At 36.0% G+C, this 24,171-nt stretch overlaps 1 protein-coding gene across 2 annotated transcripts in view; it reads left to right on the top strand.

Moving 5' to 3' along the window:
- Positions 1-24,171, top strand: part of PLAA (phospholipase A2 activating protein) — a 35,228-nt gene that overhangs the window by 9,228 nt on the left and 1,829 nt on the right. Inside the window, exons 3-13 of one of the 2 annotated variants that reach the window (XM_027616292.1) lie at positions 5,596-5,696; positions 5,788-5,908; positions 8,274-8,441; positions 8,902-9,037; positions 11,147-11,316; positions 12,387-12,544; positions 13,239-13,458; positions 15,578-15,649; positions 18,831-18,899; positions 22,359-22,460; positions 23,821-23,985. In XM_027616292.1, coding sequence (XP_027472093.1) covers positions 5,596-5,696; positions 5,788-5,908; positions 8,274-8,441; positions 8,902-9,037; positions 11,147-11,316; positions 12,387-12,544; positions 13,239-13,458; positions 15,578-15,649; positions 18,831-18,899; positions 22,359-22,460; positions 23,821-23,985 — 1,482 coding nt within the window. The remainder of the gene's footprint in view (positions 1-5,595; positions 5,697-5,787; positions 5,909-8,273; positions 8,442-8,901; positions 9,038-11,146; positions 11,317-12,386; positions 12,545-13,238; positions 13,459-15,577; positions 15,650-18,830; positions 18,900-22,358; positions 22,461-23,820; positions 23,986-24,171) is intronic. The other variant, XM_027616293.1, reaches the window with a different exon arrangement.

Consider the following 24,171-nt stretch of genomic DNA (forward strand, 5'->3'; position numbering starts at 1 on the left):
TATCTCTTTATTATACTATATAGAAATCTTCTGCATTCGTTTTTACAGTGGCATTTTTATTCAGTTTAGCTAGCTGTACTATGGTGATTCTAGCTTATTCAACCAGTCCCGTATTGATGGACATCTGAGTTTTCAATCTTTTGCTAGTACAGTTAGTGCCATGATCAGTCTCTCTGTATATATGTCATTTCCTTCTTTTGGAAGTGTCACTTAGGTATAATATCCATGTAGTTTTATTAGGTATTGGGGAATCCCTTCGTTAGATGTTGTAACTTTTTTTGCATTTCCAACAACATCATATGAGTCCCTATTTCCCTCACTGATGGAGTATGTTGTCAGATTTTTAGATTGTTGCCAAAATGATAAGTGAAAGTGAAATTTGCATCTCTTTGTTCATGGAGGGGAGCATCTTCATATATGGAAGGGATTTTTACCCTTCTTTTTCCTGTGAACTATATTAAAAACTCTTGCCCATTTAATACAGGGTTACTGACCATATTTGAAGCCCTTAATTGGAGTTATTAAGCCTTTGATACAAACTACAAATTTTTTCCCAGTTTGTTATCTTTTTTACTTTGCACATTTTTTGTAATGCGAAAGTCAGTTTTTATGTAATCATGTTTGTCTTGATCTTTTAAGGTATTATAAGACCTCATAGAAATCTCTACAGTAAAAAATACTGCTTCAATTTTGTAGGGTATTTTTCCTGCCTGATTTATTTCTGCTTTATCATAAGGTAATATTTTGTTATTTTGTTAATTTGCTTGATGGTTTAGAAGCCAAATGTTATTTGCTTTTTTTTTTTTCCTTTTTTGACACCCCATAGCATGCTAGTGAGTATAGCTGAAGAAATTAATGATTGACATTCTTATGTCATTTTTTGGTCAGTTTTCTAGCCCAAATTTTATTTTCTACATAGTAAAGTAGTACTGACCTTTAGTTGATATTATATGTATAACACTTCCCAGTTACATTATAAGTTGTGATTCTAAGTAATATGTTGCATTATATGATATCTTAAGGCTTTTCTCCCCTACCTGTTCAAAGCTGAATGCTCCCTATACTTATTGAAAGAGATTTATCTTGTTATTCGTTCTTTCTGCCTGATCTTGAAAGAAATTTTAAGAAACTTTCTGAGCTCTCTAAAATAATGTTTCTCTTGAATTATATGTTTCAATGATCTCTGAGAGAATATAAAGAGCATTCCTGATTACAGCTATCAAGATTGGTGGCTAATTCTTCTTATGAAAGAACCTCCTGTTCCCACAGATTTAAAAACTGAAACTTATTTTGTAAATTCAGCTTGATTCACTATTATCCATTAGGAAATATATGGTATAAGTTTTTGGAAGTAAATTATTATTATCTGAGAAATAAGTTTATCCAAAAGAAAAAAGTTTTTAAAAATTAACCATTTCCTGATAACTACGGTTTTCTGTTTTTAGACTGGTTCATGAATAATGTATTAATATAAAATCAAATGGTTAAGTTTACTACTCTTCTGGACCTTTGAGTTTAAAGAACAACTGATGATGCATAAGCTTTTAAGTTGATTTTTTAAAAATTTTTAATTACTTGAAAAGCAACTTTTCACATAAATGGAAAAATTTACTTTGATTTCAATATTCAAATACAGTAATCATTTTTATGGGTACAGTAATTTGTTTTGGTCTTTGTCCCTATGACTAAGCATGGGTAATACTTTACAGATACACAGAAGATATTTTCTGTTCCAGTAACTATTTCCTGACTAATTTATTTTTCATTTTAAAGATTAAAATCATTTCATTTCTCTGAACTTTAGTTTCCTCATCTGTTAAATGGGAATGATAGCACTTAGTTCCTGGGGTTCTTGTGGAATGTAATGTACTTTTTATGGTGTCTGGCACACGTAAGGACTCTATGTCTTTTAGTATCACTAAGCAAAGGTTAGCCCAACACCAGCACCTGTTTACAACTTCGTATTTTACATACAAATCCTATTTTCCTTTTGTCCTACTTGCTTTTCTACTTGTTTTTAGTTTTATTATACTGTATATGTTTATGAAAGTCACTTAAAATTTTTCTGGAGCAGAGTAGGTAACAAAATTTGGGGAATGTCTATTTATATATAATCAATGCATATATAGTTCCTAAATTATATTCCTATGCAGGTAAAAAATTGTTTTTTCCTAAAGATAGTGACCGCTTTTTTTTCATTTCCATATTTTTCTGTGTAACTGTAACTGATATTTTACAAGGGTTGCAGGAAGTCTCCTAAATGCCTATAACATTTTTCAAATAGTCTAACACATAATGAGTCAGAATAGGCTAAGATATGGTATAGTAACAAACACTTCCCTGATCTGTGTCATCACACAAGAGTATTTCTCACTCATATATTCATCATGGATTAGGGAGGGGAATCTGCTCTTGGAGTTTCTCAGGGACCCAGGCTGGTGGGGGCTTTCTCTTTCTATGTGCTTCAGGAGTTTGGTGTAGCAGTGAAAGGGCAATGTGATTAATAATGCATTGACTCTTAAAAGCATATACCTGAAAGTGTCAGCCACCATTCATACTGTTAACTAATGTGTGCATCATTGGCTGTGCCTGACGTCATGCACATAAAGGGCAGGGCACCACAGTCTGTCTCTGGTTATCAGTTACTCAGTTTGCTCTCCCTTGCATAGGCAGAACATACTCACCTCTCTCTCAATGTCAGACAACAACCCTGGATTCCCCTTTGCCAATATATTTCCTAGAAAAAATTCTCATATTTTTGTCATTTTTAACTTAACTTTTGTAGCTTAAGAAAGCTGTGACATAGGGGCTAAATATATTTGTATATTACAAAATGGCTTTATTCTATCCTTACATTTGGTTGTTAATTTTGCTAGATGTAAAATCCTGTGTTAAAACCATTTAATCTTAGAATTTTGAAGGCATTGCTCAATTGGCCTTTAGTGTATGGTGTTAAATGAAAAATTTGATGCTGTTCTGATTTCCCGTCTTCTCTGTGAGATACACTTCTAGTCCCCTTGTAAGCTTTTAGGATCGTCTCTATTTCTGATGTTACAGATTTTCACAATGCATCTCTGTCTCAAAGTGCCTTTCATTTGGCACCTTTGTGAGGTCATTGAATCTAGACATTCATGTCCTTCACTTTTGAGAATCTTTCTTGTATTATTTCTTTGTCCTCTCTGCTCTGTCCCCTGTTATCTCTTTTTGGAATCCCTATCGTTGGATATTGAACATTCTGAAATTATTTTCTGACTTTTTAAACTTTTCTTTTTCATTTTTTGTCTTTGTCTTTTTAGTCTAATTCTCTGGAGAGACTTTTTTTTTTTCCTAGAGCCATTTAGTTTTGGTTTGGTTCTTCTACTTTTAGCTTTCATTTTTCTTGTTCTGTCACTAGTTTTTCTTATATAATATCTTACCTATTTGCAAATATTATAGTATTTGTTTTTTTGTTGTTTTTTATGTGTTCTTCCTTTTTTTTTTTTAAGATTGATTTATTTATTAGAGAGGGAGTGCAGGGGAGGAGGGAGTTGCAGGTGGAGAGAGTCTTAAGCAGACTCCACACTGAGTGTGGGGCTTGATCTCATGACCCCGATATCGTGATTTTGAGCCAAAACCAAGAGTCGGGTGCTTTGACTAACTGTGCCACCCAGGCGCCCACTTTTTTTTTTCTTCCTGAAGTTGGATTTGTCTCTTCTGGATTGCCCAGCCCTTTCCCCCTTATTTTTGTGTTTCTTTGTTTGGATTTTTCTCTTTTATGTTGAAGAGTTTGATTAAATGGTTGTTGATATTAAATTGGCTGCTCATATTTAAAAATAAGGTATAAAGAAGTAGACTGAAAACTTTTTAGCTTGTATAGATAGAGCTTGGTGATTGGTGGGCTTCATTAGAAGGCAAACTGGTGGTGGTCTGACCTTTAGGAGGGGATACCCTCTCATATGTCCTTATCTGAAGCTCTTTAGCATTATTCAGTCTTCCAGAGCAGAATTCTCCTGTCTCTTGCCTGGGTGGAGGGGAATATATGCCTGGTTGCTGGTACTGTGGAAGAAGGGGATGTAGATTTTCCATTTATTTCCCTTGTGTTTCATGGGGCTTCTTGTTCCAGACCTTTATTTTGCCCAGCTACCTGAATGTGCAAACTGTGCTTCAGTTCCTCCAGAGAATAAACCTCCAGTTTCCTGCAGTGGGGGAGGATGTGCTTTCCTGACACTGTAGGCTGAAAAGAGAGATATAGCATTTCAAGTCCTTTGCTTAGCCCCATTCTCCATCAAACCTAGTAGCTAGATATTGAGTCTCATGAGAGTTCCCTAGGGGGAGTCACTCGTTTCCAATCTCTCTCTGTGGGTGTTTAAATTATAATCTCCATTTTGCTAAATCTGTTGTGTTCTGTTTTCTTTGTCCTTGTAAATTAATACCACTGATAGATTTACTGTGAACAATCTGCCAAATTTTTTTGAAAGATTTATTTATCTGAGAGAGCGAGCAAGCGAGCAAGCAAGCGAATGACTGGGGGGAGGGGCAGAGGGAGAGAATCTTCAGCCGACTCCACACTGAGTGCAGAGCCTGACACAGGGCTTAATCCCAGGACCCTGAGATCATGACTTGAGCTGAAATAGAGTCGGATGCTCAACTGACTGAGCCACCCAGGCGCCCCAATAATCTGCCATTTTTAATCAGAACTCTGTCTTTTTTGTTTTTTTTTAGATAATTTTTCACGTTTAATTTTTAGCTTGTATAATTTTATATTAAGATAATAAGACATTTATTTTATTTTATTTTATTTAAAGATTTTATTTATTTATTTGAGAGAGAGGGCGAGAGGGAAGGTCAGAGGGAGAAGCAGACTCCCTGCTCAGCAGGGAGCCTGATGTGGGACTCGATCCCGGGACTCCAGGATCATGACCTGAGCCGAAGGCAGTCGCTTAACCAACTGAGCCACCCAGGCGCCCCTAAGATAATAAGACATTTAATTGCCTGTTTCCATTGCTGTTGAATAGTTGGGCTCCATTGTTTTGTGTTTTTTTTGTCATTTTAATTAAATATTTTTATAAACAGCATTTCAAAATCATTTGCATTACCTTTCTATGTAGTTTTTTTGTAACCAGAAGGCATTGTGCAACCCATTTGATCCTGCTCCCTCATTTTGCAGATGAGGAATCAGAGATTATCCCTTGGTCAGACAGTCCATAAATAGCACAGCTAGGACTTGCGTCCAGATATTCTGGCCCAGAGTCTGCTGTTGATCACTGCACTCTTCTTCATCTCCATTGAGTTAGCCTTAATTGACCACATTACTGTCAGTTCAAAAAGTGTTTTTAAAATTGCAGTGCTTTGGGGGCACCTGGGTGGCAGTGTCGGTTAAGCGTCTGACTCTTGGTTTAGGCTCAGGTCGTGGTTTCAGGGTCGTGAGATTGAGCCCTGTATTGGGCTCCATGCTCAGTGTGGAGTCTGCTTGAGATTCTCTCTGTCTCTCTCTCTCAAATAAATAAATAAATCTTTTAAAAAAATTAAAAAATAAAATTGCAATTTTCTAATAACTAGCAAGGTTGAACATTTTTCTATATGACATTGTATTAACTAATGCCTTTTTTCCTTTAGTTTGTAGTCTTTCATCTGGAAAATTTGGGACGTTACTTAGTGGCTCATGGGACACCACTGCTAAAGTCTGGCTGAATGACAAGTGCATGATGACCTTACAGGTACTGTAGTAGTTCTTTGTGAATGTTCTACATAGTAATTAAATGTAATGATTTCTGTGGCAACTCAAGTTAATTCCCATTTCACTCACAGGGTCATACAGCTGCAGTATGGGCAGTAAAGATCTTACCTGAGCAGGGCTTAATGTTAACTGGATCAGCAGACAAGACTATTAAACTGTGGAAAGCTGGGAGGTGTGAGAGGACATTTTCAGGTAAGATCAGAGTAGACAACATTTTAGTCTCATCACTTCATATTCACGCCAGTGGTGTTTTCTCAAAAGCTTAGAGGCTTGAAAATGGTATTTGAAAAACATCAATGTATTTGAACCATTTAATTTGGGTAAATGTAACTTTTCTGACAACTAATATTTAAAATCTTTTTAAAAGATAAAATGAAACCTCTCATAAAACAACTAGATGTGGACTAATCAGTGGCTACTTGATGAGCTTATAATATGGTATGCAATTTGTTTTTGGTTTAACAAGTTCACCGTGAAACTTTCAAGCATAAGCTTTATTGATGGTGGGTCACTACTGTTAATTTCATATATAGAGGAAAACATCATTAGTGCTTCTGTGAATATTGAAGTACGTTATTTAGTAATAACAAATTTCAGGCTTATGTTGGGATTTTAGGTGGGTAGTGTTTTGGAACCTCACCTATTAAATAACTCCTGCACTGAAGCATCTGCTGACTGATACTGGTATTGCTGATTTATTTGTGGAGCACTTAAATTTTTGGTGTGAATTTTTTTGAGTTGTTTTTCCTCTCTTTTATTTATTTTATCCTTCAAAGTTGATCACTAGTCTGGATAATACTTCAAGAAGTCCCTTTGTGCAGGTAAAGCTATCTATAGATGGACAAGTTATAACTAAGCATCACTGTGTTCCTGCTTCCATACATATATTTTATCAAATTGTTATTAATCTTCAGTAGCTAATCTAAAGCAGCAAATACTGAACATGGAAAATTTTTTTGATTCCTGATCTCCTTTATTAGGTCATCAGCTTCAGAAAATGTTCTGTCCTTAAAAAAAAAAAAAAAAAAAAAGTATGGGCACCTGGGTGGCTCAGTTGGTTAAGCCACTGCCTTCGGCTCTGGTCATGATTCTGGAGTCCCAGGATCGTGTCCTGCATCGGGCTCCCTGCTCAGCGGGGAGTCTGCTTCTCCCTCTCCTGCTCCCCCCTCTTGTGCTCTCTCTCTCATTCTCTCTCTCAAATAAATAAATAAAATCTTTAAAAAAAAAGTAATATCTTCTGTACTGCCCCAATTTATATTGAAAGAAATTGAGTCTTAGGAAGTTTTTAAAAGCATTTTAGGGGTACCTGGGTGGCTCAGTCATTAAGCGTCTGCCTTCAGCTCAGGTCATGATCCCCGGGTCCTGGGATCGAGCCCCACATCACGCTGCCTGCTCCGTAGGAAGCCTGCTTCTCCCTCTCCCACTCCCCTTGCTTGTGTTCCCTCTCTTGTTGTGTCTCTGTCAAGTAAATAAAATCTTTAAAAAATAAATAAATAAAAGCATTTTTAATTTTTTTATTAATGGAATACATGTATTTTTTTACATAAGAATAATGAAGTTTATGCCATAAAATCTTGCCTTATGAAAAAAATGGTGTTTAGTTTTTATTGTATCATTTTAATGCTTATATTTGTATATATTATGAAATGTTTCTGCTGATAAAGCAGTGATGTTTGGTTTTATATTTGTGTTTTGGTTGAATCAGGGGAGAAGTTATGATTTGTTGGATCAAAAGAAGTGGAATTGGGGCGCCTGGGTGGCTCAGTCATTAAGCGTCTGCCTTCGGCTCAGGTCATGATCCCAGGGTCCTGGGATCGAGCCCCGCATCGGGCTCCCTGCTCGGCGGGAAGCCTGCTTCTCCCTCTCCCACTCCCCCTGCTTGTGTTCCCCTCTCTCGCTGTGTCTCTCTCTGTCAAAAAAAAAAAAAAAAATCTTAAAAAAAAAAAGTGGGATTATAAGGCAGGAAACTTGAATTCTTGTTTTAGGTTTTCCATTAGTTGTGTGGTTTCAGATAAATTAATCTCTCTTAACCTATTCTTTCATACTTTAATAAAGTTTACTTTTTTGTAGTGGTTTTTATTTCAAATTCTTAAATAATTGAAATATTTTTTATAATTAATTTTTCTTAATTTTTATTAGTGCCTTATTAAATTCAATATTATGTTTTGAGAAATTTAGGGGCTGTTACTCTTTGTCATGTTTGAATGTCTTGTATGTTATGAATTACTCTTGTTACTGGGGATGAAAAGTTGAAAATGAATTGTCAGGTAAAAATGAAGAATTGTTGGGATCAGAATCTTATTTCTGAAAAGCTTTAGGAAATAATTTGGAGAAGATAAGATAAATATAAAATAACTTCTGAAGGCTGGTAATAAAAAATATTGCCAAACCTAAAATACAAATTTTGATTATCAGGCTTTTCTACAGAAAAAATATTGTCTACTTTGAAAATCAGTTATTACTACTCACTGATATGTTTTATAATGTTAGTTAAATGCATAGATCCATCAATGAAATCATCCATCTTATTGGTTTATATTATTCTTCTTTCATACAGGGCATGAAGACTGTGTAAGAGGTTTAGCAATTTTGAGTGAAACAGAATTTCTTTCCTGTGCAAATGATGCTAGTATTAGAAGGTGGCAAATCACTGGCGAGTGCCTTGAAGTATATTATGGACATACCAATTATATTTATAGCATATCTGTCTTTCCAAATTGTAAAGGTAAGATTAGCATATATTAAAAATTTTACATTTTATATCAAGCATTGTTCCATTCCATTCTTGTGTTGGGGGTAGAAGAGCTAATTATCAGTTTACTAACTGTGATTTGAATAATTTAGTAGTTTTATCTCATTAAGGATCTTCTCATAAAGGAGAAAATTGTGTGATCATCTTTATATTAATTCACATTTGATGGTTATGTCAAAAAGGTTTTGGGTATTTGAGGGAAAACTTTGTATAATTTATTAGTGCAAAGTGTATGGTATGTAAAGTGTGAAATATAGAAAATGAGATTTTTGAAGTTGTATATGGTGTGAGACAAATACATAAAATGTAAAACTAATTTTAAAATAGTTTGGGGTTAAAAAAAATCCTTATGCCTACCTGGGAGGGTAATATGTAATACATGTATTTAATTTTATTTATTCAAACTAATTTTTCCTATATTCATTAATTTTAGATTTTGTAACAACGGCAGAAGACCGATCTCTGAGAATCTGGAAACATGGGGAATGTGCTCAAACAATCCGACTTCCAGCTCAGTCTATATGGTGCTGCTGTGTTCTAGACAATGGTGACATTGTGGTTGGTGCGAGGTATTTATAGTCTAGTCAGTCAATAAATATCAAATGTCTAGGGGGCGCCTGGGTGGCTAAGTCATTAGGCGTCTGCCTTCAGCTCAGGTCATGATCTCAGGGTCATGGGATCGAGCCCCGCATCGGGCTCCCTACTCCATGGGAGGCCTGCCTCTCCCTCTGCTTCTCTCTCTCTCTCTCTCTCTCTTTCATGAATAAATAAAGAAAGTCTTAAAAATATATATATATATCAAATGTCTAGGCCTTTGGTAGCCTCTCTAGTGCACAGAGATAAGCCATAAGAGAACTTCAGGTGAATTGGGAGACCGTATGTATATTTCTGGACTGAAAAAACAGTACTAGGCATGACAACTTTTACATTAATGATACATGATATTTTACACTGGTATTGTACTGCAAGTTGTGCAGTCAAAACATTGAATGCAAAAGAAATTGAAGAAGGTAGAGATTAGTGTGGGAAAACTTTCTGAAGAAAAATTTGAATTGAATATTGAAAGAATGAGTAAGAAGGGAAATGATAATTTCTATCAAAACAAATGGTATATATAAAGGTGTAGTATGGGCACGAGAGTGATATATGTGGGAAATGAAGGAAAACGGTGGAGGACTCATGCTGGGGAGTAGTGGGGGGTGCTGATAAAGTGATAAGGCAGTAAAGCAGAGCATAACTATGGAAAGCTTTGAATGCCAGCATTTTTTAGATTCTGTGCTTGAGGTAAAGGTTCTGGCTTTTGAAGTAGTGACATAATTAAAGCATAACCTGCGAATTAATTACATACATAGGTTGGATTTAACTAGTGATGACAGTGGGCAGGAAAGCAATTTATTTTTTAAGTAATAAATGCTTATTGTTATTTTTTTGTCAAAGATTTATTCATTTGAAAGAGACAGAGCACGAGAAGGGGGAGAGGCAGAGGGAGAAGCAGACACCCCACTGAGCAGGGAACCCAACGTGGGGCTCAATCCCAAGACCCCAAGATCATGACCTGAGCCGAAGGCAGACGCTTAACCATCTGAGCCACCCAGGCATCCCAAGGAAAGCAATTTAGAAAGCAGTTACAGTAGTAGGGATGTGCCATTATGAAATATTATCCCCACAGTGCTAATAGATAAGAAGCCAAAATATGAGATGTTGCAGAGGAAGGATGATCAGAATGATAAAAGAAAAGCGTAAAGCTTCTCAGTTTTGATGATTGCATTAATAAAATTGGGGAAGTGGGAGAACTGGTGTGGTATAGAAGGTGAGGACCTCAGTTTTAGACTTCTGAGGTTCAAGTTGATACGCCACGGTCATGCCAGTGGATCTGGCTTGGAAGATGGAGAAAAAAAGAAAGCAGCAGCTATAAGGGATGGAGGGCCTAATAAAGGAGGTGATTTACTTTTTGGCTGGGTCAAGTGCAGATTTGTTGGTTTCGTTATTTTCCTCCCAAGCATTTTTAAAGTTGAAGAAAAATAAACGGAAAGGGTGAAGTTCCTGTTAGTGGAAGGTTAAGTAAGAAACCAAGTTCTCTGTAGAATTGGGCAGGATTAGTGCATTTGAAAGTGACTAACTTACCTCTCCTACCCAAAACTAGAGGTTGGGGTTGCCATCTAGTCCAAGGCAAGGATGGTTTTTTCTTGATTGGGATTACATCGCTAGTTAATCAGAGTAAAGACAGACTCCGTGTTTCCTGAATGGACAGATAATGAGCATTTGCTATTTTCTAAGCTTTATGTTGGGTGTTTGAAGCCTTTGTAGAGTAAACCAACCCACTGCCTTTCTTTATACTCCCATACCTATGTAATATTGATTTGAGGTGTATGTTATGTCTCTAGATTTTTATGATGATAAATACTTAACTTGGAATTCAAAATTGTGTCAAATATCTATTTCTCTGTCCTTTGCCAGTGACTTTTCCCTTAAATTATCCTTTTTCTATCCTAAACATGGCTTTAGAAAGTAGCAGAAGATAGTGTGTGAAGTCAGCATAGGGCTCTACGCAGCCATAAATACATAGTAATGTTTCTCATATTCACAAATACGGATTATTTTTGCTTTGGATCATTCAGATGTGATAATGTTCATGCACTATGGCAGTGACTTCAAATCAATTTGTTTTTTCGTTATAGTGATGGTATTATTAGAGTGTTTACAGAATCAGAGGATCGGACAGCAAGTGCTGAAGAAATCAAGGCTTTTGAAAAAGAACTCTCTCAGGCAACCATTGATTCCAAAACTGGTGATTTAGGAGACATTAATGCTGAGCAGCTTCCTGGGAGGGAACATCTGAATGAACCTGGTAAATATTTCAGTGTATGTAGTAGTAAAAAATGCTACCATGTTTGCCTTTTGGAATAATTAGAATGGTAAGAAAAAAGAGGTTGTTTTGCTAGTCATTAAGTGTTATTCTCATTGCCATATAGGGATTTTTTTTAGAATTTTTACTGTTATACTTAACCACTGTGAGAAACCATGTTCTTGCCTCTGTCTCACAGTTTTAAAGACTTTGAGCTAAACTCCTCATAAACAGGAATCTTGTTTTTGTTTTAAATAAATCTAATACTTAGCTCATATATAGGTACTAAAAAGTCACTCATTTAATACCTTTTGGTTGATTGGATTCTCTGAGAGAGGTTGTATAGACTAAAAATAAAAATGAGTTCAAATAAAGCAATGTCTGCCTAACGAGTTGGGGTTCATTTGAGTTTAAATGAGAGGACAGTGGTTATTTCGAATGAAATCTAGATATATGCCTGATCCATTATATCACTGGTTCTCAGAACTTCGTCCATGGACCCCTGGGAATTCTGAGACTCTTTCAGGATGTCCATAAAGTCAAACTAATTTTATAACACTAAGCTGTTAATTTGACTTGTCTACTGTGTTAACATTTGCACTTATGGCCCAAAAACAATGGTGGATTAAAAAAAATACCCCAAAACTGCTGGCTCCTCAGTATAGAAATCAAGGCGATGACACTAGACTGTTCTTGTAGTTGTTGTGCTCTTCACTGGCATGTAGGTGCAGTTAAAATAAAAAGCCATTTGCCCATAAGAATGTCCTTGATGAAGCATTAAAAAGTTATTTTACCACATCTCGACCCTTTAGTGCATGTCTTTGTTAATATTCTAGTTGACAAAATGTAAAGTACAGATAAAGTACTCCAAAGTACCATGGTGTTTCGAGGATAAGTACTTGTGCATTCCTTTGAGTTGCAGGCTGAACTTTTTCGTGGAATGCCGTATTTATTTCAAAGAACAACTAACTATGGTTATCCAAGCTTGGGTTTGGGGCAGAGTTTTTTTTTTTTAATGACTTTGAATTTTACTCTGCTATTCTACCTTTGATTCTTAAATGTTCTATTTTAAGGTACTAGAGAAGGACAGACTCGCCTAATCAGAGATGGGGAGAAAGTCGAAGCCTATCAGTGGAGTGTTAGTGAAGGGAGGTGGATAAAAATCGGTGATGTTGTTGGCTCATCTGGTGCTAATCAGCAAACATCTGGAAAAGTCTTATATGAAGGGAAAGTATGTCAGCTTCTACTTTCTAATTACCATTATCTTAAAGCATTAGACAAAGGTTTTCTTTTCCCTTTTCCCCATGCTAATAAAATTTTCTTTGGTATTTGACATTTAAAAATCCCTTTCTATGGAGAAGATTTCCTCTTTTCCCTGCCTTGAAATTGATTTGTAAAAAAGTTCTTTCCATGTAGGGGAGTTGCATTTAATAGATTGGCCACTGTTTGTCTTTGGGTACTTACCATGTGTAAACTGTTCCCAACCATTTTGGATTAGGAGCTTCTGTGCCACGTTTCACCTAATGCTTTGTGCCTCACTATATTTAACTTGACAAAATATGAGGGCCCCTACAGAGCAGTGCTTATAATGCCAGCATGTTTTGCTGAGTGGGCATGGTAACAGCTAATACTTTGGGCCTTGAGATCAACCAATTAGAAACCCTCCTTTGGCCTTAGAATTAATGTGTAGTTGTAATACATCCCCTGCCTCCACCCCTAGTGAAATTCTAATCTTGCAGCACATGTAGATGGTTGCTATCAATCATCATATGCCAAGTGGAAGATTTTAACATTGCATTTTGGAGAAAGTTTAAGTGTTAGAATAATTATTTTAAAAAGGACATATAACATCTGTGATAAATATGTCATTAATATGAACAGATAAGTTAGTAATCATTTGTCTCCTTTTTGTATTCCTATTGAAGGAATTTGATTATGTTTTCTCAATCGATGTCAATGAAGGTGGACCATCATATAAATTGCCATATAACATCAGTGATGATCCCTGGTTAACTGCATACAACTTCTTACAGAAGAATGATTTGAATCCCATGTTTTTGGATCAGGTGGCTAAATTTATTATTGATAACACAAAAGGCCAAATGTTAGGACTTGGGAATACCAGTTTTTCAGATCCTTTTACAGGTAAGTTAGGAAAGTCTTCAGTACTTTCATCAATGTTGGTTGATTTTTTTTTTGCTTTTGATGTGTTTAAACATCCATTATGATTAGCTGTTTAAATAAAAACCAAGATATAAGATCTGTAGCAGGTTTTTACTTTAAATTCGTATTTTTAAACCTCAAATTATATAGTAATTATTTATAGAAACAATTATATGTTCCTTTTCAAGATTTTATTTATCATTTATTTTAGAGAGACTGTGCACATGCGGCGGGGGGGGGTGGAAGGGGCAAAGAAAGAGGAAGACAAAGAATCTCAAGTAGACTCCATGCTGAGCCTGATGCGGGGCTCTGTCTCACATCCCATGAGAGCATGACCTGAGCTGAAATCAAGAGTTGGATGCTTAACCGACTAAACCACCCAGGCGCCCCTTTTCCCTTTCAAAAATACAGCCACACTGTAAACTAAATAAAATCACGAAAATTTAATTTAGTCATATGAAATGAAAAGAAACTCAGAAGTTCCTTTATATAGTTACTCCTTTTTAAAAATACATGTTTTAGTGAATTTTAGTGAACAGAAATTCTTTTCACATGAGGCTAAATTGGTTAGTTGGGCATCAAATCTAGGATTGAACTATGGGTAGTTTTAGTTTACATGTACTTTGTATTCCACATTTTTAAGTCATATATAGTGTTTATAACATAGTTTATAGTGTCTAAAATGTTCTAAATGGGGATTTGAGCGGAGGCAGGGTAGGGAAAAAAAAAATGTTATAAATGGTTTTAGGTTCTCAGACCAGTCCATAGATTATAATCCTAGTAGTATTAGTCTGAGTCCTTTTTCCTAGGAAATGGATTATAATACTAGTTGTACTAGCCTGAGTTTTGGGTCCTGGGAACTGAGGCCATGGTACAGGAGGAAATAAATGCTTCCTTTTTTCTCAGGTACAGGGCCAGCAATAAATAAAATTCTGAAATTAGCACTTTATTGTTAATATTTTCCTGTTGTCATTTCTCATGGCATTTTTCATGTGCTAGTGCTCTCCCTTGTTTTACAAGGATTCCATATCCCTTCCTGTCTGCCTCCCTCACAGATAGTTCATGCTCCTAACTAAATTATCTCTTCTTTCTCTATTTCAAAATTCCATTGCTCATTCACCTAATAAAGCTAATGTCACCTGCATGTTGACTTAAACAGAATTATCAAACTGACTCACTACTGAGTATAAATGATGTAACCCCTCCCAATAGTTGCACTTGACAGGGAAAAAAAATGGGTTTATTATCTGGGTATTCTGTTGGTAGAATTTCAGACTACAGCACAGAAGAGTGAACACACGATCATAGTATTGTGTCAGCTGTTTTGTGGAGCGGAAGACAGATGTTAGAGCAGCTGGCTCCATGTGGAAATCTTAGCTCTGTCTTTTTTTGCTCTTCTGAATCTCTAACTTTATAAGCATCCTTTTGTATATACTTTTTACATATGTCTTATCGTAGACACCTCTGATTATTTCCCTAGAGGTACTAACAAAACATATACTCACACACACCACACATTTGTAAAAGTATAATTGGAAATCTCTTTCCTTTGTGGCAGTCATTGCCTTTGAAAAATTCTCTTCTCCAGTAGGTTGTAAGCTTCAGTGGATACAAGCAATCTTGTTCTCTGCTGGATCCCCAGCACTGCACGCACTATTTGACACATGAGTTAATGAACTCAGGGGTTCTCTAAAAGATTAACATTTGATGCCTGTGGTTCTGATAGCAACAGCAGGAATTCTAGTGAATTTGTATAACAGCAGGAACTGATTACATGTCTATATTATTTAGGTCAGAGACCACCTGTAATTTCTCCTTTTATATTTGAATTTTTAGTTATTTTAATATTTAAAGGCAGTGGCTAACACCTAATAAAGTGATAAAGTTGAGAAAATGAAACTTAGAGAATCACTGAAATTTTAGTTTCTTAGTAGTCTTTCGTACTATAAGATGTGTTGACTAATTTCTGTTATACTGTCATGCGACAGCTTTGCTCTTTTTTTTTTTCTCCAAGCTTAGAGTCTCCTAATGTAAGCATTGTGCTATTTATGAAATTCAAAATTTTGGCATACTTCAGCTTTTCCTTTGTTTGCATGCATAGGTGGTGGTCGGTATGTTCCGGGGTCTTCATCAGGATCTTCCAATACACTGCCTGCAGCAGATCCTTTTACAGGTGGGATGCAGTTTTGATAAATATAGTTTTCTTCACTTAATGTGTAGCATTTTGCTTTACATTTTGGAGACGTCATCTAATAATTAATAATTCCCTTATCTATATTCCAATTTTGATGGATCTCCTTTTCTTTAACTTCTAATTTTTGCTTTTTCCTGGAGTATTTTGTAGTTTTTCTCATGACTTTTAAATAGCATATTATTAGAACTCATCGTTTTCTCCAGTGGTCCTTCCTGCAAGGAGAGCAAGAGTCATTAAGGGCATAGTTTTTAGAGTCAGATAGACCTTTGTTCAAAATCTGGCTCTACCACTTACTTGCTATGAGAAGTTGGCGAGTTGCTTAACCTGTCTGAGCCTATTTTCTTTATCTGTGAAATTAGATAATAGGGGAACCCACCAACCAACACACAGCATGAGTGCTCTTACTGGCGAGATACTCCTGATCACAAGCAAAGAAGGAGCCATGTGAGTCGCTGATATTGGATGAAGTGGTGCAGTCAAGAAGTCTGTTTAATCATATTTTGCCTTAGCGTGGAAGGACACAGTCCACCCAGGATTAGTCTTCTAATCTATGTTATTAATGGCCTTCGTGAAGCGCTGGAAGTGTTGGTGTATCTCTTCACAATGACTTTATTTACCAAGGTATGCATGCCTCAGCATCAACACTACTGGGAAAAAATTGCCAAGCTTGGACTTTAATGCAGCTGAAGAAGTCTGTTTTCAGAGTAGCTTTTGATGTATTTTACGATGTTATTGTTGGATCATCAACCAGAGTTCCTGGACAATATACCCAATTTGGGAAGAGATTTTGGCATTTATGGTATCCACTGGCCTTGCCAACATAGATTCCTGTCTAAACCATAGATTGGACCAACACACAACCTTCGGTCACTATCATGAAGTTGTGAATTGCTCTCAGTGAGCTTCTTCTCTCCTGTGAATGAATTGGTGGCCCAGATGCCCATAGCTGCACCCTGTGCGTTGGTAACCAGTATGCTACAATCACCATCTATCAAGATCAAGCTAAATGTTGTGATGGCACAATGGCTATTAAGGAAACCCTTGATGACATAATGCAATTTAATAAGGTAGTAAGGATCTGAAGAGTAGATAAGAGGTGATGGCTTATTCAGACATAGTAATGCCCTGAAACTTAGAACAGCGTAGTTCACAGATTTCATTAGCAGCTTTTTCTTGGAACAGAAAGAAGCTTCAAGCAATACCATCAAAATCAAGAGAACTCCTGGGGCCGTCTGTCTCACTGTTGCACAATGTCAGTAACTCCGAAGATTCGGTGATTATGGAGATATGCAAGATAGCATACTAAACATCCAAGAGAATTATGTAGTTACTAGGATAACTGAACCACACTATTATAAAAAATAGATAACAGCACCTACATATTGAGATGTTATGAAAATTAAATGGTATAGTACATGTGAAGTGTTTAGCAAAATGCCTGGACTATATTTAAGCCCTCAGTATATTTTGGTATATATTCCCCCAATTTTACCAGTAGCACTGAGGCAAAGAGTTTTTCTCATTCACCTTACAGCTTAAGGTCAATCTTAATTCTCTTTTCTTTTCCTTATTTATGTGCTTCTCAAACTTCTAATGTCAATTAGAATCATCTGGGATGCTTGTTTAACTCATATCATAAGGTCCTTCCCGCAGAGATAATTCTGATACACTAGGTTGGTGAGGAGGTAAAAATACTCATGCCCTGATCTCTCACCCATGGTTTCTGATTAAATGTTCTTTGTTGTTTGCTTTGCCGTTAGGTAATTTTAAAAGCTCCCTATAAGTTTCTAAAGTGAAGCCAATTTGGAGAACCACTAGGCTGTTATGGGTGGGCCTAGGAATCTGCATATTGAACAGGTGACTCTCACGTGGTTGGAGAACCACATTTAGAAAAGTGTAGGATCGTACTTTGCCTTATAATTAATTCCTTGGGCAAGTTATCCAGCCTTCTTCTAAGATAGTAATAATAATGGTATCTAATTGATACTTAAATGAGTATATAAGATGCTTAGCATGCAGGGCACCTGGGTGTTGCAGTCAGTTAAACAACTGGCTCTTGGTTTCAGCTCAGGTCATGATTTCAGGGTCATGAGATTGAGCCCCACCTTGGGCTCTGCCCCCAGCAGAGTCGGCTTGGGTTTCTCTCTTCCTCTCCCTTTGCCCCTCCCCATGCGCGCACGCGCGCGCTCTCTCTCTCTCTCTCTCTCTCTCTCTCTCTCTCTCTCCCTCTCCCTCTCTCCCCCCTTTCTCCTACAAATAATAAATAAATCTTTTTTAAAAAGATGCTTAGCATGCTACCTAGCATATTAGTAAAAACTCAACAAAGCCTCTTATTCTGTGTTCTTCGTTATTTTAATCTATTTACATCTGCAGTTTGGGGTTTTTTTTCTTCTATATAGTTTGCTTTTTCGGTATGTGTTACACCAGTTATACCAACGCCTAGATATTAAATTAAGAGGGGCTGGAAAAGTAGCTCATCTTTCTTCTTTCCACAAAGGCTGATCAGGTCTTTGAACATCTCCAGATCCTGCTGATTCTTTCTCTACACTGGTTTTTCATGTTCCTTTCTTTCCATTTTCAATGAGACATCCACAAGTAGGATCTCAAATATGAGACAGAGCTATTATCATTAGCATCCCTAAATCTTACCTAGTCTCTTTTTTGCTTATGTGTTAGCTAATCCTATTTCAGTAGAATAGTGTTCACATTTTTTTTTTGTTTTTAAGTTTTTAACATTTTCTTTTTAAGTAATCTCTGTACCCAGTGTGGGACTTGAACTTACAACCCTAAGATCAAGAATCTAATGCTCTACCAACTGTGCCAGCCAGGCACCCTGTGTTTACATTTCATTATGGAAATCTTTTAATTTCTTCTCTCCAATTCACTAATGCTTTTTCAATTTATTAGCATCTGTAATTATAATGTATAAGGCATCTAATGTTTATTTTGTAATTTGAGAATTACTTTTAAGACTAACATTTATCACCAACTATATGCCAGGTACTATTCTAAATTAATTTATAGCCCATTTATTATGTATATAAAGATGCCGTTCTGAAGTGTGACTCATAATGAAAATAAGTTATTCTTTGTAGAGAGGAGCATTTTGAACTTTAATTTGCAGTTACCTTTGCTTACTAGATGTGTTACTACATTTTAGGTGGTGGTCGTTATGTGCCAGGGTCTGCCAGTATGGGAACTATCATGGCTGGAGTTGATCCATTTACAGGTACACACTTTTCATTTCTTCTTCTTCTTCTTCTCCTCCTCCTCCTTTTTTTTTTTACATTTTTAAAATTCATTGAAAGTTTTATTTAATGAAAGATTGAGAAAACTGGTATCTTTTTCTTGCTAGAGAACTTTTCATATGGTAGATTAAGAGCAAACTTCTTGACCTGGCTTTTTTTTTTTATTTTTTAAAGATTTTATTTATTTATTTGACAGAGAGAGACACAGCAAGAGAGGGAACACAAGCAGGGGGAATGGGGGGGGGAGTAGGCCCCCCGCCGAGCAGGGAGCCCAATGTAGGGCTTGATCCCAGGACCCCGGGATCATGACCTGAGCTGAAGGTAGACGCTTAACGACTGAGCTACCCAGGCGCCCCTTGACCTGGCTTTTAGAATGTTCTCAGAATTGTGTCATACTGCATATGGGACTCATGTAGGAAACTTTAAAAAACCTCATCTCCAGAGAAGCTCACTGAGTCTATTACTGCTCTGGTTTGAGGCCTTGGCAAGTGTAGTTTTCATAATCTTCCAATGTGATTCTAATGTGTAGCCAGGATTGAAAACTGCTATTCTGTCATAGGTCTGGTTTTCTCACTACCCTTATAAAAACTGAGTTTTTTTGCATCTCTCCTTTGTTCATTCTTAATGTATTGAGAATGTTATTCAGGGACGCCTGGGTGGCTCAGTTGGTTAAGTGTCTGCCTTTGGCTCCTGTCATGATCCTGGGGTTCTGGGATTGAGTCCTGCATTGGGCTCCTTGCTCAGCGGGGACCCTACTTCTCTTTGTGCCTCTGCCACTCCCCCTGCTTACATTCTCTCTCTCTCTCTCTCTCTCTGTCAAAATAAAAATCTTAAAAAAGAGAGAATGTTATTTACTATGCTACATGTTGTTCTGTTTAAGAGGATCCAGAAAATAAATTGCTTTTCTGATTTAGGCCTATGCTATCTGGCCTTCTGACCAATTAATTTTTCTTTTTTATTCTTAGTATCTTGCCTAGAGTCTGACACATCTTACTTGTTCATCATCGTTGACTATAGGCAGACATGCTTCCCTCTGTATTGACTATTAATAAGATGCAGAACTAAATTTGTAGTTCACCTTTTGCCATATGTTTTCCCCTACTTGTTATTTTCTTCAAGAGACTAATATATGTGGAACATATATGTTCTTGACCATAATAAAATATATACTTACGAACCAGCACTCTACTTAAGAACTAACTTGGTATGTGATGATTTTTGTAAGCTGTTTTTTCATTGCAAAAGTAACATTGGTGGTGTTGAAATATAACATAATGATTAAGATTGAGGACTCTGGAGTGAGAATGCTTAGATTCAAATCTCTGTTCCACTACTTTTTACGTGTTTTGCCTTGAGCGAGTTATTCTGTTTCTGTGCCTCTACTTTTCTCATTTGTAAAGTTGAAGTAATGTCTACCTCATGGAGTTGTTAAGAGCTTAAAATTAAAATGTGTATGAAGCACTTTATACAGAATAAATGCTTAGTAATTGTTAGCTGTACCTGTTGTATTAGAAAAGAGTCTAAAGTTAACCATGCTTCCTGTCATTTTTCAGAAGTTATAGTTTTTAACAGTTTGGTGTATATACTGGGCCTTATATACCTTAGTCAAACTTATTGTCATCTCTTACTTAGACAAATGAAGTAATAGCCTCCAAATTGGTTTCTCCATGGTCCCTACTGCAGCCAGCAATCATTTTATGGTCGAGCTTTGTTTATACTCCTCCCTTGATTAAAATCCATTAATGGTTTCCCATTGAAAATTTTTTTTGGCTTGTATCACCTTCCTCTCTGCCTTTTTTTCCTGCCCAGCCATACTGGCCTGTGTCAGTTTCTTGAGCGTCCCATGTTATTTTCTACCTCAGGAGTTTGGTAGATGCTGTTCTATTTTAGAATACTTGAGCCCTTTGCTTTGTTATTTAGATCACAAATTATTGTTTGGCTTTTTCCTCCGTTTTCTTTTTTTATTTAATTTTGTAATATAGTATTTATTAAATGAAATTTCCTAGATGCTCACATATGCCCTTTGCTGGATCACTTACTCTATGATAAGCTCACATTGCACCCTATACTTTTCCTTCTTATTTTACTTAATTGTTTGGACAGTATTTGATTTGCATTCTCCTTACCACAACTAGACTCTGATGACCAGGACTTTAGGCAATGTCTTTTAGCTCATCTTTGATCATATCAATAAATATTTATGCTTTATAAGCAATTAAAATTAATTTTGTGTATTTATCTCATAACTTAATCTTTACCTACCTTATTCCTGTTTCTGATATATTCAGAAAATCAAAATGTTTTATACGTATTTTTGCAAAATACCTTAATTTTTGCATTGGAACAAAAATAAATTAAGATTTGGAATGCAGGTAAAATACAAATTAGGTTTCAATTATACTTTAATTGACTTTAGTCACTATGTATGGTGCTAAATTTTCATCCTGTACCAGTTGTTTGTGAGACACTGCATTTTGGTTACTATAATAGGGACTTAGGAAATAAAAATGTATAAAAGACTAGGACCTTTTGCCTTCAGGAACCTACATCTTGGGATTTATTGAAATGATGGAGATTATATGGTCTTAGTCTTTCTCTGACTTACTTCACTTAGCATAATACGTTCTCTTGCTCCATCCACATCATTGCAAATGGCAAGATTTCACTCTTTTTTATGGCTGACTAATATTCCAGTGTGTGTGTGTGTGTGTGTGTTTGTTTGTATACACACCACATGTTCCTTATGATTTCACTCGTAATGTGGAATTTAAGAAACAAATGAGCAAATGGGAAAAAGAGAGTCAAACCAAGAAACAGTCTTAACCATAGAAAACAAACTGATGGTTACCAGAGGCGAGGTGGGTGGGGGGATGGGTTAAACAGGTGACGGGGATTAAGGAATGTATTGTGATGAGCATCAGGTGATGTATGGAAGTGATGAATCACTGTATTGTACACCTGAAACTAATATTACACTTTGTTAACTGGAATTTGAATAAAAACTTATAAAAATAAATTAAATGATGGAGAAAATGACAATGCCTACTGTATCATTTGGAATAAGCAGTAAAAGACACGAGAAGAAAGAGACAATATGCCTTAAGATGGGAATGGAAGGTTTCATAATTGTTATGTACTCTCTGATCTTTTAAAACTTTGTAATTTAGGTTGAATCTTAGAAGTAGGAGAGATGTAGAGAATATGAAATGGAAAGGCTTTTGTTTTTCATTTAAGCTCCCAGTCCAAAAACTAAAATTTATTATATCAACAAATATAAACCATATATAAAATCTTATGATTTTCTTTTTTCTGAGGTTGTTTTATTGCATGCACTGAGTAGTTACATATCTCAATAATTGTTAAAACAAAGTCATACAATTAAAAGAATCTCAGTTTTGTCTACTCCTTATGACTTTCATCATCTTCTGTTCTGTAAATAGGGAATAGTGCCTACCGATCAGCTGCATCTAAGACAGTGAATATTTATTTCCCTAAAAAAGAGGCTGTTACTTTTGACCAGGCAAACCCTACACAAATATTAGGTAAGTGCATTTTAATTATATAGTTTTTTCACATATCCATAGACTCTTTGCAGTGCACTCAAGACTGTTTCTCCTCCTCACATGAGCTAGGAACTGGGTGCTTACATGATAGAGACTTCTGTTGTGGGATTACACAACTGCGTCGACTACAAATACACAGTCTGATAATGGACCCTTAATACTTTCAAGAAGCCTTATACAAATATAAGGTAAATGCTTTATGATGATTTTAATGAAAAAAAAACTAAAAGGGAAAAATAGAAATCCCATTCCCTAAGATCTTAATGTTTTTGGGAAAAAAAATAATGAAAACGAATGAGTAAAGCATTTAAACAATAAAAATTTTCTCTTAAAAAAAATTAGTGGCCCTTAGAAATAATAATAAAAGGCTGTTCAGATTGTCCATTAAGAATGAAACTGCTCAGTTGACTTTCAATGCTTTTTCTGTTAACTTTTTTCCTCTCAAAACAAAATGATAGTTGTATTTTGGACTGAGAATACTAGCTCTTTGCCACTACTACTTCATGAGAATTGAGATAAGGTAACATATACACCTCAGTATAATCCGAGGGGGAGGGGTTGGTCAGAATTAACCTTTGTACCATATTTATAAAAATCATTGGTAAGGGGTGCCTGGGTGGCTCAGTCAGTTAACCTTCCGACTCTTGGTTTTGGCTTAGGCCATGATCTCAGGGTTATGAGACAGCCTCATGTCGGGCTCCACACTCAGCAGGGAGTCTGCTTGAGATTCTTTCTCTCCCCCAACCCCCCGTCTCTTACTCTGTCTCTAAAATAAATAAATCTTTTAAAAAAATTGTTTCATGAAGTGTGAATATGGTAACAAAAGGCAGTATTTCCATTAAATATGTTTTTAAAGTAATGTGATGTCAAATGTGCATATGGAAATAAGTCAATAAATTAAATATTATAAATAGACATTTAACTCTTCAGTTAATTCATTAACAGTCATAGAAGTTGACATAAGTTGGCTAAAAGTTGTTATAATTTTTTCTTTGAGAAAATAGAGGATTGACCTATACTTGGGTATAATGACATGATATTGCTTTGAAAACCAAAATGATTACAAGTATGATCTACTTTAAAACTTACTTGAAGCAGAAAGTTTCATAAGATCTTAGAAAATAACAGGTAAAATAAAAATCATCACAGTAGCCTTTCTTTTTCTCTACTGTGCTCAACTATAAACATTCACAGGCCTTATCCTTAATTTATGGTCTTTGATAATTGCCATGAAAAGTCTTAACTTCCCCATGGGGTATGGTGGAATACTCTTATTGAAAATTTTGACATTTGGCTAATTACAGTTAGAAAATTTTGAAAGTTTGGGTTTGGGTTCTAGGTAAACTGAAGGAACTTAATGGAACTGCACCTGAAGAGAAAAAGTTAACTGAGGATGACTTGATACTTCTTGAAAAGATACTGTCTCTCATATGTAATAGTTCTTCAGAAAAACCCACAGCCCAGCAACTTCAGATTTTGTGGAAAGCTATTAACTGGCCTGAAGGTATGGAAACAGTCTTTAAAATGTAATTAGAAAGCAGTAAGCGTATCTTTTCATTTCTGTCAGTATTACTGGTGTTTCTAGATTGAGTAAAAGTTATCCTGGGTAATTGTAATTCATAGTCTTGATTTGGCCACATGCCTCATGAGAATCTGAAGAGAATGTAACGATCCCCACACATGTACCATT

The sequence above is a fragment of the Zalophus californianus genome, chromosome 13 (genome assembly GCF_009762305.2).
Source record: "Zalophus californianus isolate mZalCal1 chromosome 13, mZalCal1.pri.v2, whole genome shotgun sequence".
NCBI classification, from domain to species: domain Eukaryota; kingdom Metazoa; phylum Chordata; class Mammalia; order Carnivora; family Otariidae; genus Zalophus; species Zalophus californianus.